This window comes from Cibotium barometz, chromosome 7 (genome assembly GCF_041138505.1).
Source record: "Cibotium barometz isolate CiBa-2024 chromosome 7, ASM4113850v1, whole genome shotgun sequence".
NCBI lineage: Eukaryota > Viridiplantae > Streptophyta > Polypodiopsida > Cyatheales > Cibotiaceae > Cibotium > Cibotium barometz.
The window spans coordinates 54,899,203-54,916,909 of NC_141052.1; the positions used below are offsets into that span (position 1 = coordinate 54,899,203).

Here is a 17,707-nt window from a genome sequence, read left to right on the forward strand (position 1 = left end):
GGACTTGAAAGGTGTAGATACGATGATATGCCAACACACAATACCAATGAAGGAAGATGCTAAACGTAGCACACAAAGACTATACACGTATAACGATACATTTGCCAAACAAATCAAGGAAGAGATAGATAAGGTGAAGGAGACAAACTTTATCTCTATGAGATTGAGCACACCGATTGGGTTTCACCAATTGTGGTAGTTCCCAAGAAAAATGGAATACTGAGAGTGTGTGTGAATTTCAAGAAAGTAAACACTGCAACTATTTGTGTGACAACTATCCTCTCCCAATTAATAACCATGTAATAGAAAGAGTTGATGGAAGAGCACCATATAAATTCTTAGATGGGTTCTCAGGGTACAACCAAGTTTCCATAGACCCTAAAGATCAACATAAGAGGGATTTTGCCACCACACTGAGTGGGGTATATTTGCATATAGTCATGCCTCTTTTGGTCTGACCAATGCACTCACCACATTTGAGTGACTTATGAGAGCCAGGCCTTCAAAGAATATCTTCATGATTTCTTGGAGGTCTACATGGATGACTTGTGAATCCAGTCTCATGAGCAACAAACCAGCACATTAAGCACTTGAAGTTGATTTTTGAGAAGTGCAGAGTCTAGTAGATCTGCCTCAATCCAAAAAGTGCGTATTCATGGTCAGGCAAGGCAAAATATTGGGCCATATTGTCTCAAAAAATGGTATCTCCGTAGATTTTGAGAAAATCAAGGTAATTGTAGAATTACAAAGGCTGAAGAATTCTAAGCAAGTTCAAGGGTTTATGGGACATTGTGGGTACTATCATAGATTTATCTACATATATGTTGTAATTACTAAACCTCTATATAGCCTGATCGCGACCTTCATTTGGATGGACGAGTGCAAAAAATCCTTCAATAAGATGAAGAAGCTTTGATTTCAGCACCACCCATACTCAAGTCACTGGAATCTGATATTTCATGTACATATAGATGCATCAAGTACTATGGTGGGGGCTATATTAGCACAATTGGGAGAGCACAAAGTGGATTTTTTGGTATCATATGCAGCTAAATAGTGTTGAAAGAAACTATATCGCCACCACTGAACATGAGGGTTTAGGTATAATATATATTGTCAACAAGAAGTTCTGGCATTACTTATTTGCAAATAAATTTGTATTCTTTATTGATAAAATCAAGATTTGCTCTATTTAGTTAACAAACCATGTAATACTAGATGAATAGTAAGATGGTTTATCATCTTGCTTGAGTTCAACTTTATGGTGGTTGTGAAGAAAGGCAAGACTCACATGAGAGAGTAGTCCACTTGTCTCGCTTGGTGAATGGTGAACATCTTCAAACCAAGGAATCGATGATGATTTGCGTGATGCATATCTATTCAACATTGAGATGGTTCCAAGACGGAGTGATGAGTATCTTCCTTTGATTATGATAGATCAGTTTGGCTTTCCTTACCCACTTAAAGAAAAGTCGTAGTTAATTCACGGCTTGCAATCCTAGAGTCCTCTTTTCAAGCCGAGTCCTTTTTTGGTTGGATTTTTTAGTCTTGCCTATAGGCAAGGACTATAGTGGTGATTGGGTCTTTTTTTGGGTTTCTACTATCAAAACTTGAGCTAAATAGATTTAGAAAGTTGTCAGAAAGAGTGTGAGAAAAAAAGATTAGGAGATAACATAATATTGTAGTTTTGAGTTATAGAATTATAACCAAAATTTTAAATCTCATAATAAAAGAGTATAGTAGTTAAATATTCTTTGAAAATATGATAATAGAAAAGCTTTGTATTGACACATAGTGGGTTAGGATGATTAAAAGATCATAGTACAAGTGATAACAAATAAAGTTTTAGAGCAATGGAGGACTCATGCAGCTTTTAATAGGCAAGCAATGCTTTAAAAAAACCTAGTTCTAGTGTAATTTTACCTTTAAATTTTGAACATTATCTTTCCAAAAAAAAAAAAATAGTGTAATCGTGCCTTCTAATATTAAGATTTATCTTTCCCAAAAAAAATTAAGAAAAACTTCAAATTTGGGAGATTTTAGAATAAGAAACATTAAATTTGGATATTTTATCTTTCAAGTTCTTAAGAAAAAATTTTAAAACTTTGGGGAAATACCATCATTTAAAGCATTCATGATTGTAAGCACGACTTCATTGCCAATATATACAACTTGTTTTAATAGTTCTCAAAATCTATTTGCATACAAACTCATGACTAATTTGTAAGCCTAGTGAAACGTAGTTCTCTTTTCAAGGTAGCGTCTTTTCTTGGTTAGCTTTATTTGTACTTCTCAAAATCTTTTTGTGTACAAACTGAACCATGGACTATGTCTAATTTGCAAGAATATTTTGATATGGCATTGAAGCTTGAAAACTTCTAGATTTTTGTAAAGTGCTATGTTCAATGTGTTAGCACGATGGACATAGAAATTGACTTTTTCTTATCTTTGGTAATGACACTAGATAAGATCCACGAAATTACAAGATTTTGTATACAAAGCCAAATTGTGTGACTAGTTTTGGTGTGAAGTTTATTGTGTGACTAGTTTTGGTGTGAAGTTTACTTTTCAAAAGTGGGTTGCACATTTGTGAAAATTAGGTTGGACAACCGAATGACTTGGAGCATTCTTGTCTCAAATAAAAGATGGCTTTAATTTTTAGGATAGGTTGTAACTTGAAAGAAAGTGGTTGTCATATACCATGCTCTCATGCACCCAAGTTATAGCAAGGCATGGTTATATGATGTCATAACTTTTGTCTTGTAGCTTTTGTCACTGAGCATTGACAAAAATGCCAATGGGTAGGAGTTATTCACATAACTTGGCCTCCTTCTTACTAATTTGCCTCAAAGAGTTAAAGTTACAAGAGGGTGGCCAAGTTAAGTGTCATCAATAAATTATTTGGCCTCCCATTTACTTGGCCTCTCTTGAGCATGACCTTAGTTTCAACTTGTAGGTTCGTAATTTTCATCGCTCTTATATTACAATTTGCAAGAGAACTAGTTAAAATTTTCGATCGCCTTTAATACCAATAAAAATGAGAACTAAAATCAAAATAAAAAAACATAAAATCAAACAAAAGAGTCTCATTCACAAACTATATGTCCTTTACTCATACCCCCTCTCTCTATTGTGCTACTCTCTTTCTCTCCCCTCTCCTCTCTCCCCTCACCACATAAAAGTAAGAGCTTCTCTTTCTTTTGCCACATCTGAGAAAGAGCTCTATTTCAAAATAAAAAACCAAAAAAAAGAAACGTGATCACTTTAAGAAATGAGAAAAACCAAAAATAAAAAAGAAACATGATCACTTTAAGAAATGAGACAGATAGAAATAATAATTAAAAAATGCTTTGCAAGGGTCTCTATTATTGAACCTCGTGCTTAAGTCTTCTTCTTTTTTTTCAATACTCACAAATGTGAGTGGTATTGTTAAATTAATTTCTCAAAGAATATACATTGGGCCTTAAGCACCACTTGTGCCTTAAGGGGCTAAACTTCCAAAAAGGAACTTCTTGCTTGCACAACTTGGGGTTCAAGTACACACAAACATCGGTTGCAGGAGGAATGTAACAACAAAACCTTATCTAGAGATACAACCATCGAGTACCTTCTTGGGAAATCTAGCCTATCCTCTATTTGATGTGTTGGAGCGTAAGTCTTTTCCACCAGGAAGAGTTGGCTCAAGGTATACCTTCCGCTGAGCAGCTTCCACCTTTGAAGAGCCACTCTTTTCACCCTTGCATGCCGTAGTAAGGTTTCAATCTGTGGCTTGCCCATCTGAGCCAAGCACAAAAATTGCCTGAGTACTGTCTTGTACAATATCGTTGAAGTGAGCCACCACCGGTTTATTCTCAAAAATTCTTACCTGTTTTAGGTAAAAAAAATCTGACCACCTGTACAATTGTTGCCATAGTAGTATTTTGAGTATAGATGCTCCCTAGGATCAGGTCCCCATTACTTTAAGGGCAAGTCTCCATGTTCTCTTTATCCACTTACAAATTTTGCCAGCTAGACCCCTCGTTGTAGGGCAATTCCAGAACAGATGAAGCGGATCCTCTATTGCTATTCTACATCATGTATAGGTGTCTGGGCCTAATCCTCTCGCTTTCACTTTGACCCCAGTTGGGATTGCCCCCCAAAGCACCTTCCAGATGAAAACTTTCATGTAGCTTGGTGCTTTACAGCTCCAAAGAATTTCGGAACACCAAGCCCATTTTCTCTTTGAGCAGCTGACCCCCCATATTTTGTTAAGGGGTAAATACCAATCTGAATCATACAGGAGATTGTCATATATTTGCTTTGCTAGAGGTTGCACAAACTTCCTCTCCTTGGGCCACTGCCAGGCTTTCCAATCAAGTCCTCCCTCTCCTGCTGGGCCAGGGAATGAACTTAGGGCTTGTACAACTTTGCTAACTTGAATCCTTTCATACAAGCTGAGATTAAACAGCTCTGCTATTTGCTCAACTTCCATCCAGCAAAATTTGGGTCCCATAGCTGGCCAATTTACTGAAAGACCTTTGTTATTGACCTTCCGAGATATTTCTCTCCAGAAGTTATTACAATAGCTCCCTCCCGCTTTAGTAAGCCACGGGGACCAATGGGCTATGGATTTCTTAAAATAGCGGACTGTTTCACCCCATTCCAAGGATTGAGCTACCTTGCTGCATTTCCTTACTAGCTCTCCTGTGAGGCCCTCAATCTTCAATGTTCCCAGCTTGGCGCAAGTAGTTTGTTATGTACCTGTACAAGGACCGTTTAAGGTTATCAACTTACTTTTGTCTATCATGTCCCAAACCATTTCAGTTCACTCTTGTTTACGCACTCCCACTTCCCCCATTGTCAGGGAATTGAGTCCTTTGTGTTATTTTTCCACAGAAAACTTTTGATGGGTTTTAGAAATATGAGCAATGATTATCACAATCTTATAAGTTGTAACCAAGATAACCACCTTCTTTCAAGTTACAACCAAGCCTAATTAGTTGGAATGCCTTAGTGTTTGGGCCTTCATTTGTTCTTATGCGAAAACATCATTACCTTTGAAGGGCATTTAATAGGCAATCTCGTGATGGTCTATCGTTTCAATTTTTCTTTTTTTTAGGCAAAAGCCATCCTCACTTAAGAAGACTTAAGCAAAAGCCATCCTCACTTAAGAAGACTTAAGCACGGAGACATTCACCAAACAACGTTCGGTTCGCCCGTCGGAGCCAATACAAAACCGGCAAGAGGATGATTTAGGGCCTCATTTGTCTAGCCGCTCTCCCTCACCTTACCAGTACCCCCCCTCAACTATCATTCTAGACTAAGGAGGTAGATAAGTATGCCCATCGATCGGTTTGATGAAGTTGCTCTCAAGGCACGAAGAGGGGATGTAATTACGGTAACCTGCTATACTACGGCCGAATTCGTCTCCGTGCTTAAGTCTTCTTAAGTGAGGATGGCTTTTGCCTAAAAAAAAGAAAAATTGAAACGATAGACCATCACAAGATTGCCTATTAAATGCCCTTCAAAGGTAATGATGTTTTCGCATAAGAACAAATGAAGACCCAAACACTAAGGCGTTCCAACTAATTAGGCTTGGTTGTAACTTGAAAGAAGGTGGTTATCTTAGTTACAACTTATAAGATTGTGATAATCATTGCTCATATATCTTACTCTTTTTTACAGGTTGTTAGAAAATTAAGTAGAATTTATTAATTCAAACGAAATATACCCTTAAAGTCCAAATTTCTCACACAATCTGATGTTTAAAGAAAAGAAACGTTGGGAAGATTATATCTCCTATTTGTGGTAGGCTTTTAAAGAATCATCGAGTCTCCTTGTGGTGGGGCAGTTTAGTGCCATGTTGCTTTGGCGGTGAGTATGTTGTTTTTGTAGGGAGGCCAAGAACTTACAATTTTCATAAGCTATAAATTTAAAGGTAGTGTAGCTATAATTTGTCAAAAAGTTTAACAAATATTTGAAAAAACCCTTTAATTTTGAGGACCCAATTTTTGCAACTTGCTAAAAAAAAGTGTTCTCGACACTCGCACATTCTCCCTTGATTTTGAATCGTGATATGGGATCCATATATAGAAGGGGTTTAATCAAGCATGCTTTGACAAAGGTTGATTTTTGATGGGCAAGGGCGCTTGCCAAGGCTCCCCACAAAACATGCAATTCAAATGGCACATTACAAGTGATTTTAGTGTATTTTTGTTGAGGCTTGGAAAAAACCTAGGTCTAAGGCAATCTTGAAATTTACCGTTAAACTAGAAGTAGGAGATGAAAAATTGGAGCACCAACACAAGAGGGGGGTAACAATTGCAAGTTCTTTCTATTTTAGGTGCCATGGGGATTAAGGTGGGGCCACCTCAATCACAAACCCAACCACTTAGCCTGCTCACCCTTCAAAAGTGAAGGGTTTGTATTGAATATACTAGTTTTTAAGCATTTTAATGTGGCGAAATTTTTTAAATCTATTTTTGATGAGCAAAATGCCCCCAAACGTGGCAAAAATCAACAAGAACTTAAGACACTTCAAGACAGTGCTCGACTGAATATTGACCATGCCCTAACATTGCGGCGTGAAAAGGCCGTGCGAAAAGGCCGGCGTGCAAAGGTGTGAAAGCGAGGTTTCCGAGAATTTCTGGCCACGTGGTGGTAGAAAAAGTCTTCAGTGGGGCCCAACTCTCTTTGATGATTACGGATATATATATTGACAAAGTCCAGCTCAACATCGTGGTCACGGGACTCACTTTCCACAGTCCTTTCTCATTTGGGCACCATGACCGGTTGGCTCCCCTCCTCCTCCACCAAGCACCAGAAGCTCCTCTCCCACTTGCGACCCAGCAAGGGCGCCATCCTCGGATTCCTTGTGGGTTTTGCTGTTTTCGCCGCCCTCGCAGCCTCCTTCCATGGCCCCGTCACCCGACGCTTCACCTTCACCGCCGGCGCTCCCTCACAATGCAGTCCTGGTCGGGTGCCTCTCTCTCTCTCTCTCTCTCTCTCCATCGCCCTCTTGATAAAGTTGACTAATTATCGACTCTTTCTTTCTGCTTTGTGCATGGTGAGAGATTAGTGAGCGAGAAAGTGAGGGAGGGAGGGAGAGAGGGAGAGAGAGAGGGAGGGCGAGAGAGAGTTGCTCATCTCTGAGGTATGTATCAGCAGAGAGCAAAGCCTATGAAGACAGTAGATTGAAGCTCCTCCTATCTCTGTGGGACGACTTCGTCAATAATGAAACCTCACCATCAAGCCAGGCGTTCCCCAGGCCCCCCTACTGGCAGAACTGTAGTGAAAAGGTTGCGCAGTACCACCTGCTCGACAGCAGAAACGCTGATGGATCGCTCCCTAGTTGGTCACTTTGGAAAGGAAATCTCAGAGATCTGGAAGAGGATGCGACTCGTAATCGATACGATCACGTTGATTTGGCGGATCCAAGCACCACTCCAAGACCACCTTGGGTATAACAAACTGGTTTCCATTGCAGTTGTGAGCTCGCTTCATTAATTAGGGCCCTTATCATCTCCTGCATTCACTTCAGGAAATCTCTCCAATATATATGCCTTGCATCAACTTCACCACGTTTTCTGCTGCACAGGTTGAGGGAGGAGATGCAGACAACTTGCCATTGACCAGGCGTGCACAGCAAGACCTCTGGTTGCACCAGCATCCTGCGAATTGCAGTGATCCACAGCTAAGGTTTCTCTGGGTTTTTTGGGAGAATGGCGCGGGGTTCGGGCTGGGAGCTCGCATCAAATGTATGTTGGCATTTCTAGCCATTGCGGTTCGTGAGAACCGGATCCTCGTGAGCGATTCCTTCGGTCGGGCTGACCACACAGGCTGTGCAGGTATATTTATCTCTATAGTTTCCAAGTCTAATTGTTGGGCCTGGCTGCCATGGATTAATTTGGGCAGCAACATGATATTCATTGGGGCCGCTTTTGCTTCTGCAGGCGCAGACCGCAATCAATGGGATTGCTATTTTCTGCCTGAGACATCAAAGGAGTGTAAGATGAGAGCTTTGGAGCTCCGCTCACAGGCAGATGCGTGGGAGAAGGGAATCATCACCGACAATAGAAATTACTCTTGGCAGGAGATGTGGCAAGGCAAAATTTCAGGGTAAGCAGTGATGCCGCTTTTTGTTGCCAGATCAATGAGAGTAAGAAATAACTGTACTAGCTAATCGTAGAATAGTTATTATAATTTTACAGGCGCTGGGGATCTCCATGGGACTATATGCAACCCACTGCAGAAGTTCACGGTAAGCTCGTGTTGCACCACCCCGCAAGCGATAGACGATGGTGGAGAGCTCAGGTATCTCAGAATGCATATAATATGCCAGTATGTTCCCACTTCTCAATTATGCTAGTCATCAATATAATCACATACTGATTGCTGATTAATTGCCTGATCCCTCTTCCAGGCTGTACGGTACATGATGCGATTTCCAAGCGAATATACATGCCGACTCATGAACCGTGCTCGGCATGAATTATTTGGTCCTCCAGCCGCTCAAATGATGTTGACAGCGCTACCAATGAATTGGCCCCAGGTAGTATATCATGGCTTCTTTGTTGCATCCCTACTTTTTCTGGATCGGTGGCTCCCACTCATGAGATGATGAACCAGACGGGGTGGAAATCGACCGAGGGAGAAATGGAGAGGATTGTATGGGGGAGTCGAGGGCCATGGATTCCACGACCGATGATCAGCATGCACGTGAGGCTGGGTGATAAAGCCAGAGAGATGGAGATGGTGCCGTATGGGCGATACATGGAACTTGCCTCTCGCCTGCGTTCTAGTTTCCCCGATGCAACTAACATCTGGATAGCTACAGAAATGGAGGTAAAATCTCTCTCTCTCTCTCTCTCTCTCTCTCTCTCAGTTTTTCACTCACAAAAGTACAATCAGCAAAGCAGATCTTTTGCAAAGCTCTCTCTCATCATGTTTGTTTTACAAGCAGAAGTTGAGGATAGTCCCAAATAGTCTTCTATGCAGTTCCTCTGAAGGGTGAATCCAGTGAAGGGGGTCTAGATTCTATGCCACCGTCAAACACTTTCTTGTTTCTTACAACATTAGGTAAAAGAACCATATTATCGAACAATAGAGAATGGTTTCCTCTTGATGGTCTTCCAGTCAAGGGGGGCAGCTACATTCCAAAGCCCAAAGGTAAACTGCAATAATGAGATGTGATTTTGTAATGGATGCCAAGGGAGCCAGTAGCCATCTGTCTGTAGAAAGCTTTGGTAAGCAGGGCCAGCCACCGGCTACCTTGGAATGAAGATAGGATCCACTCCCCTCTTTGCTCCTTATTGGTTTGGTAGACCTTCAGGAAAAAGAACATAACATCCATCGTGCTAGGCAATTCTGAGTGTATGAGGCACGAAACTTAAGCTTAGCATCAGAAAAGTTCAAGTTCTCCCAGTTGACCAGGGTTGTCTTTGAATGGTACATATTCCTTTCAATGTAAAGGGTAGACTTGGCTTTTATGCCTAGGTGATAAGCCAAGCAATCTTCTGAATTTTAAGCTCCAGGAGGGTTCTCCATGCCAAGAGAGTTGCCTAAATACCTGTTCATGTCACACCAAAAACATTCCAAAAGATATATTTTTTAAGAAGAGATGAGGAATTTGGAGTGAGGGAGATAGGTCTTGCTTGGCTTGGTCCACATGCAAGATTCCATCTCCCATGGAGTAGTATGAAAAATAGACCAAAGACAAGTGCACCAAGTTTTCTCATTTTCCATCATTTTCTTTAGAAAGTTTAGAAAGGTCCCTCTGACAGCAAGGATATAGCCATGTGCAGCTCTACACCCCTTTGGAGACTGAAAAAGCTCAAGATAAACCAGGATCTTCCAAAAAGCCAGTTGTCGATGAAAAACAATGGTACAAACCAAGCTCTAGCTGGCACAACCGAGGCCTCTACCAAAGAAAATTCCTGATAAGCTTTTCAAACCAAGAAAGATGAGACTTTTTCCGATCAAGAAGAGGAAGATAATACAGATTGTAAGGGATCATGATGGCTTGCACAGTTCTAAGCCTAATTAACGCGAAAGGGCCATTCATAGCAGTGCCAGACATTAATTTTCTTATCAATATCAGAGCCCTGCATGCTATCGACTCCGGATCAAATGTGACATACCTTTTGAACAGAAGATGAGAGAGAAGAGCTGGCCATGAGGGGATGGTTAGTTGTCAAAGTAGACATAATTTTCTGCATGTCCACCGTGTTCATATCCAAAAAGTGATCAGAGAGGGTGAGATTGTAATCAACATGCATGGTGATGAAAGGGGGAAGCCAATCAAGGTTCATGCAATACATTCTATCTAATCTAGACCAAAGAAAGAGAGTGGTAAGTAAATCCCTTTTCACCGAGATGGGTAACATCCCACATGTCTGGGTTGCATATGATCACAGAGACACGATTTCAAGGTAACGTTCCTGGTTACTAATAAGACAAGAAGTTACAACCAGTAGAGCAGAAACAACAAAGGTGAAGTCCCAACAGAGAAGACCATAGTGATGCAGGCAGAAATCAGTCACATACTACTCCTATTGTTACCACTGTTATGTGCATAGCAATTAGCAATACGGATTGAGTCATCAATCCAGTTAGTTTTAATTCAATGTACAGACTTATGATTGAAGCAGGCAGACGGAAAAAAGGAGTCCTTAATGATGGTGAGAGTTTCGGAGTAACCTCCCTTGATCCTACCATAACCATGAAAGTGCTCAATCATCCCAGGGTTGTCATGAAGCTTGTGTTCCTGAATCCGCGTATCATCTGCTCTAACCGGAAAAAAAAGTTCCAAATCTTAGAATGCTTAGAGGGCCTGCATAACAAAGCGCTCAGCGTACCTCTGTCAGGATGCTTTCCTTCACCCATCCAAGCTTTGGGTGTGCTGCTGCTGTTGAGGAGGGTTTATCTGATGATTTCCACCATTGCTAGGAACAGGGATACTTGTGAAACAACCGTATCTTCCTTTTTCTCATCGATCATTTCAGCTACCTCCGGGCTAGAGGGACTCTACACCAGTGAAATAGAGCACAAGAGCATTATTAAGATTAAAGCACTGCCATGCCCCAATTGAGTTTCTGAGGTGCTCCGCCGCATGGCGGCAAAGTGCTTCTTTGGCCAGCTCTATGCTGCTGCATGCCATTGCAGAGGAGGTGCACGCTCACTTGGAGGAGTCCTCCATAGCCACAGCAGGATAGCGAGCTTGGTGTGATATATTCCTTCCTTGTCTGTCCCAAAAAATTATGGACGTTTCCCCAAAATATTCCCACATTGCCGATTAGGAGGACATCATGAGCTTCTGCAGGTGAGACGGGCCTCCGGGGCCGGCAACCCCCCACTGCACCTAGCTAGGTATGCGGAGCCTCGTCTGGAGAACCTCATGATGTTGAACACCATAGGGAAACATAAGGGAAAGACAGCCTCTTTCCCACAAGGGAAACATAAGGGAAAGACAGCCTCTTTCCCACAAGGGAAGATGCCGAAAACTTGTTGTGTGCACCTAGCTAAGTATGCAGAGCCTCGTCTGCAGAAGCTCGTGGTGTTGAACACTATAGGGAAACATTAGGGAAAATGGGCTTCTTTCCCACGAGGGAAGATGCCCAAAACTTCTTGTGTGTGTATTTCTAGGGGCTTAAACAAAGTTTATTTTGCTGTGTATGTGTGATTATGAAAACTCACTCGTGTATTATGATCTCAGGATGTAATCAACCAAACCCGATCCTATACAGATTGGAAATTCTATTACACCAACATAACCAGACAAACTGGGACCACTAGCATGTTTGAGTATGAAACAAAACTTGGCATGGAGGCTAGCACAAACAATGGCTTTGTGAACTTTTTGATGGCGTCTGATGCTGATTACATTATTGGATCCCTTGGGTCAACGTGGAGCCTTTTACTCGATTGCTTTCGTGCTACCGGCGGAAAGCTTATGGTGGGGTTCGTGAGTGTGAATGGGGACACATTTTGGTAAGCATTATTATGCACTCACTCACATCCCCACTTGATTGTAATCTTATGGTGGGGTTCGTGAGTGTGAATGGAGACACATTTTCATAAACATTGGATTATAGTGCATCCATTATGCACTCACACTTGATTTTTATTCTTTGGAAGTCAACATGTTGTTCTAGATTCAATAGGAATTTCTAGAGGAGCATCATCATCATTTTATTTTATAGAAGCTGCTATAGCTCTCCACTACAAAACTTAAAAGTTTCTACCCTTCCATGTATCAATTTTTCAACATTGTAAACGGCTTCAATTTCAAGGTGGGTTGATTGCTTGGTTGTTTTTGCAAAATGCATGCATTTCCTCTAGTATAAGGAAAAAATGGTGAAAACTATTAAGTACTTCAGTTTGATGTCCTTTGTGTGAAAATCTTTCTTTTTTATTTTCTTGATTAAAGAGATTTACTATAAAAAAAAAACACCTCAGGGGCAAGACCCAAGGTCAATTACAAAACAACAGAGGTACAAATGGTATCACCAAAGAAAAATGAGCTTAGACAATCCAGGATCTATGTTCTTAAGGGACTCCTTGATTACAACTTTCTAGAGGTTTGGGTACAACAGATCCCTAGTCTTCTACCTACTAAAAGGTAGAATCATGATGAAATTTGGCATTCTTGCTTTCCCAAATTTCAAATAGCACACAAACCCTAATCACCATGCCAACTTTGTACATGGCAGGACTCATCCTACATTTGCATCTAATCAACACTTGCTTCCCATTGATCTAGTCCAAGGCTCCACATTCACTTAAGTAGTTTGCTGACTATTGCTTATATAGTGTAGACTACCATACATTCTCAGAGGGCATGCAACAATGTCTCCTTATTGTTGCATGGTGGATACCATGGATTCCCATCACTCCATCTTGAAGTTACCTCCATCTCTAAAAGCTTGAAATGAAGACACTCTAGAGTAACAAGTCAAGTCTACTCGATCATGTGAGGTTTTAAGTGATCTCCTCTTGTAATATCTCTAAGTCAATCTGCATCCAAGCTTGGCCAGCCCTTCCCCATTTTTCCTATCCACTTTTCACTGTGCTTAACCGACTTAACCTTCTTGTCTAACCTCCTCTGATTCACTTCCCATTCCTTGATGCTCTACTCAATAGTGTGAAATGTAGCTGTGGGCTAGGACTCCTTGATCAGAATCAAGCTATCCACCAACATAAAGAGTTTCTCTTCTCCACTGAGAGATTGTCAAACAATCCAAGGGATTGCCCACTACTATCTAAGGTCCCATATACCCTCGAAGCATATTAGACCCATGTCATTCAACTTCAATGCCAATTCTTTTTTCTTGGTGTATCATCACTGATGGTTGGTTTGCTTATCCATATGTTGTGGGCCGAGGAAGAATCAGCTCTATATTCCCTCTCCAATTGGCATTGGCAAGGATTCCTTCTAGCTCAATGCCAAATTAGAAAGGTAAGTAGCAAGATCCCTTTTGGAATCTCTTGAATCATCGCAAGAGAGAGAAATCGGTTTAATATAATCTTTATGGGGCCAAGAAAAATAATATTCTCTAGCCAATGCACCTCACTCCAACTTAAGACCATTAGCTTTGCATAAAATTTTTCAGCCCTGGCAATACAACCCCAGGGTTGGGCAAACTCCATCTTACCAATCCATTTGGAGCTGCTTTGCTTTATCCACTATATTTGGTAGTCCCTAGCCTTCATCCTTTCTAATGAGCATACTTGATCCCAAAAGACGAAGGCCCATGACTTGCTATGAGCAGATGTCTAGACAACGCTCATGATTTTTGTGCTGAAGAGTGTATCCCAATAAGTATTAGAGAACTTTATTGGAGTGGCAATATGTGTCAGCAAAGCAAACAATATATGCAAGAGTGTCAATTGAGCTCTTAGTTTCATCTTCTGTCAACTCTATTCAAAGCATTGATGTGCTAACAATCCTAACACAATGGGGAAACCAAGATATCTAATAATCTTTGTAGGCACGGTGTATTTGATTTTAGACTCGTACAAGACATTATCTCCTTGTCTTTAATTGAGCATTAGACTAGAAAATTGCCTTCTAAAGGACAGGTGATAAAATTGGTGAGGGAGACACAAACTTTGACCCAGTGTAGAGATAGTGGGTCGTACAGGCAAGAACAAATCTCAAGCACAAAAGGTGAGAATGAGAGAGGCAAAGAAGAGGATAAGACTTGCTCGTAGATTAGAGGTACCAAGTTATGGAATAATTTATAGGAAAAAGATCCCTTTACAGACTCCCTCCACTTCAGCTTGGCATCATCTACCTTCCTCGACCTTGGATCCTTTGTAGAAGCAAGTCAGCACTAGTACAACTGGAGATAATTCTTCCTATGAGGAGTTATTTCCTACTTTGTTAGAATCTTGTAAGGTTCTTTCCAATAAGGAGCCTAGAAGATTCGATAGTATCAAGTGTAAATTTAAGTTGTAATCAGGCAATCCCTTAAGAGCTTTGAGCCTGGGACTGCCTAAAGTCTTTTTTGGTGATACCAATGATACCTCTATTATAATTGACCTTAGGTCTTGCCCCTAAGGTGTTTTTTAATAGTAAAGCTCTTTTCTCAAAAAAAAGCATCAGGCACTCTATTTTGTGGAGTGCAATTCTGGACCCGAGCACAACAAAATCTACTATAGACATCCATGGGGGTATCAATACTCTCCTTGTCACATCTTATGAGGTTGCAATTATCATCAACAAAAATTGACAAGCAAAAACATGTCCCTAATGGAAGTGCAAAAGGTTTCAAAGCCCCTCTCCACAAGTAAATCCATATTCCTTAGCAATCAGTTTGTGACCTGAGCAAAAAGCAAGGGTGCCAGTGGGAAATCCTTCCTCATTGACCTTCTCAACTTAAACTTACTAGAGATGTGCCACCAAACAAGGTCTCAACCATACCACAAAACATAGACCCCCAACATATAGCAAAAATAAACTCCCAGCTCATCCTATGATAAATCCATAGTTATCATAACATACTCCTATTGCTCAAAACCCAATCTATGGCAATGCTAACATTTAATATTGCTTCACAAATGCTTTTACCTTACACAAACCCATATTGTATTTGATGAACTCTCTGGCTTATTAATGTTTTGGTCCTGTAAGCCAATGTCTTGGCCATGACCTTATAGACAACATTCAACATTGTTAAAGGCCTAAAGTTCCTTGAGTCAGACTTTTGGAATAGGCTTGATCAATTCAGTTCTAGCTTCATGCATCAGCATATCCCTTATACAAGAATTTAGCAAGTTGCACAATCGATGACCAATATATTCCAATGTCTCCTATAAGACCTCGACTTGGATGAAGAGTGCACGCAGGAGCATGTGTGTGTGTGTGTGTGTGTGTGTGTGTGTGTGTGTGTGTGTGTGTGTGTGTAGAGTAGCACAGAGATGGAGAAGAAGAAGACACAAGATATGGACTCCTTGTCACAATGAGTGACAAGGGTTTGAGAGAGTCCTTATTAGTTAGACTACAAAGAATGGTGTCCAACTGCCCACTTACTTAGGGTTGACACAATGGCTTACCACCCCAACAACCTCCCACTTAAAGGCCAATGTGCCTTTAAGTAATGGGGTGCCTATATATATATATATATATATATATATATATATATATATATATATATATATATATATATATATATATATCTACATATACATACAAAAATGGTAGAAATGATTATCTACCAAATGCCCATCAAAGTCCGATAAATGGGTGAACCACTCTAAAGGAAGCCCCTTTGTAAGAAGATCTACAGGGTTTTCACTGCTGTGAACCTTGTAAATCTGCATCTACCAACACCTCACGAATGAAGTGATACTTCACAGCCACATGCTTTGTCTTCGCATGAAGCACTGGATTCTTTGCTAGTTGTATAGCACTTTGACTATCACAATGTAGCACTGGCATCAACGCTTATGCCCAAGTATCCCACTAGATGAGCAAGCCATAAAGCTTCCTTGTGCAAGCCTCTAATGTTGCAACATACTCAGCCTCAGAAGTAGACATGGTAACGCAATCTTGTAACCAAGATCGCCATGAAACTACGCCTCTAGTGAATGTGAAAACATAGCCGGAGGAGGTGGTCCTTCTCTTGTCCAAATCTCTTGCATAATCCTCATCCGTGTAACCACTTATACATGTTCCTTGACTTCCACAGTGAATGCACATGTCCTTTGTACCATTCAAATATCTCATGACCCCTTTCACTAGCTCCCAATGTTTCTTGCCAGGGTTTGACATGTATCTGCTAACCACTCCCACTGCAAAAGCAATTTCTGGATGTGTGGCAATCATAGCATACATCAAACTCCCAACAGCACATGAATAAGGCACCTTTGCCATTTCAGCCTTCTCCTCGTTAGACTTTGGGTAATCATTCTGACTTAGTTTCACATATGGAGGCAATGGAGTACTCAATGCCTTCCCTCTCTCCATATTGAAATGCTTGAGCACTTTGGATATGTACTCAGCCTGAGACAAATAAAGAAATCTCTTATCTTTGTCTCACAAAATGCGCATACCAAGCATATGGCTTGCCTCACCTAAGTCTTTCATGTCAAAATGTGCATGTAATTTTGACTTCAAGGCTGAAATTTCATCACTGTTCTTCTCGACAATTAGCATGTCATCCACATAAAGGATTAAGATCAGAAAACTACCATCCTGAGCTTGCTTTGTATAGAGACAATGATCCGTGTCACTCTTTTTGTAAGCCTCAAAGAGCATAAATGAGTGGAACTTATGATACCACTTCCTTGGTGCCTATTTCAAACCATAAAGGCTCTTCTTTAACTTGCACACTAAGTTCTCCTTGCCCTTCTCAACAAACCCTTCTGGCTGCTACATATAGATATCTTCATGAAGGTCACCATGCAAGAACGCTGTCTTAACATCCATTTAGACAAGTTCCATGTCCTCTCAACCAACCCAAGAACACACTACAGAGTAGTCATCTTGACAGCTGGAGAAAAGATCTCATCAAAGTCAATACCGTGCTATTGCTTAAAGCCTTTAGCAACAAGTCTTGCATTGTACTTTTGCTTGCCACCCATCATTAGGCGTAACCTTTATCTTATAGACCCATTTGCATGGTAATGCCTGCTTATCCTTAGGCAACTTCACCAAATCCCATGTTTTATTCTTAAGCAGCGATCCATTTTTGATTTAATAGCTTTATCATCCAGTTGCATGGCCTCGTTATAGCAGGAGGGCTCTCCACAATCCGTCAACATGACATAGTCAAGAGATGAAACATAACAATCAGGAGGATGTGAAACACGTGTAGGCAACCCAACATTTGACAACACCATTTTGTGGAGGTTTATATGGGACAGTCAACTCTCTCTTGAATTGTACGGTTCATCCTCTCAACAACACCATTTTGTGGAGGTTTATATGGGACAGTCAACTCTCTCTTTATGGCTTTAGAATCACAAAAATCTTGAAAGACTTTAGAGATATACTCCCCACCAATGTCTGTGTGCAAACACTTGATCTTTTTGCCACACTGGTTCTCCACTAGTGTTACAAACTTTTGAAACACTGAAAAGACATCATATTTTCGCTTGAGAACGCATATCCACATCCTACGTGAGTAGTCATCAATGAAAGTAACAAAATATGATGCTCCACCCAATGATAATGTAGGCATAGGCCCACACATATCACTTTGAATAAGTGCTATTGGCTCATTTT

General features: G+C 40.8%; 1 protein-coding gene across 3 annotated transcripts; it reads left to right on the forward strand.

Annotated features, from left to right (window-relative positions):
* Positions 1-6,713: 6,713 nt before the first annotated feature.
* Positions 6,714-12,268, forward strand: LOC147637195 (uncharacterized). 3 transcript variants are annotated; one of them, XM_086800813.1, is made up of 8 exons: positions 6,714-6,953; positions 7,144-7,439; positions 7,577-7,826; positions 7,932-8,097; positions 8,190-8,292; positions 8,402-8,530; positions 8,608-8,823; positions 11,693-12,268. In XM_086800813.1, the coding sequence occupies exons 1-8, from the start codon at positions 6,764-6,766 to the stop codon at positions 11,969-11,971; spliced, it is 1,629 nt and encodes a 542-aa protein (XP_086656939.1). In that variant the 5' UTR covers positions 6,714-6,763; the 3' UTR covers positions 11,972-12,268. The 3 variants fall into 3 exon arrangements, with proteins under 3 accessions (XP_086656939.1, XP_086656940.1, XP_086656941.1); XM_086800814.1 differs by having other exon boundaries at positions 6,715-6,953; positions 7,147-7,439; XM_086800815.1 differs by having other exon boundaries at positions 6,826-6,958; positions 7,147-7,439.
* The last annotated feature ends 5,439 nt before the right edge of the window (positions 12,269-17,707 follow it).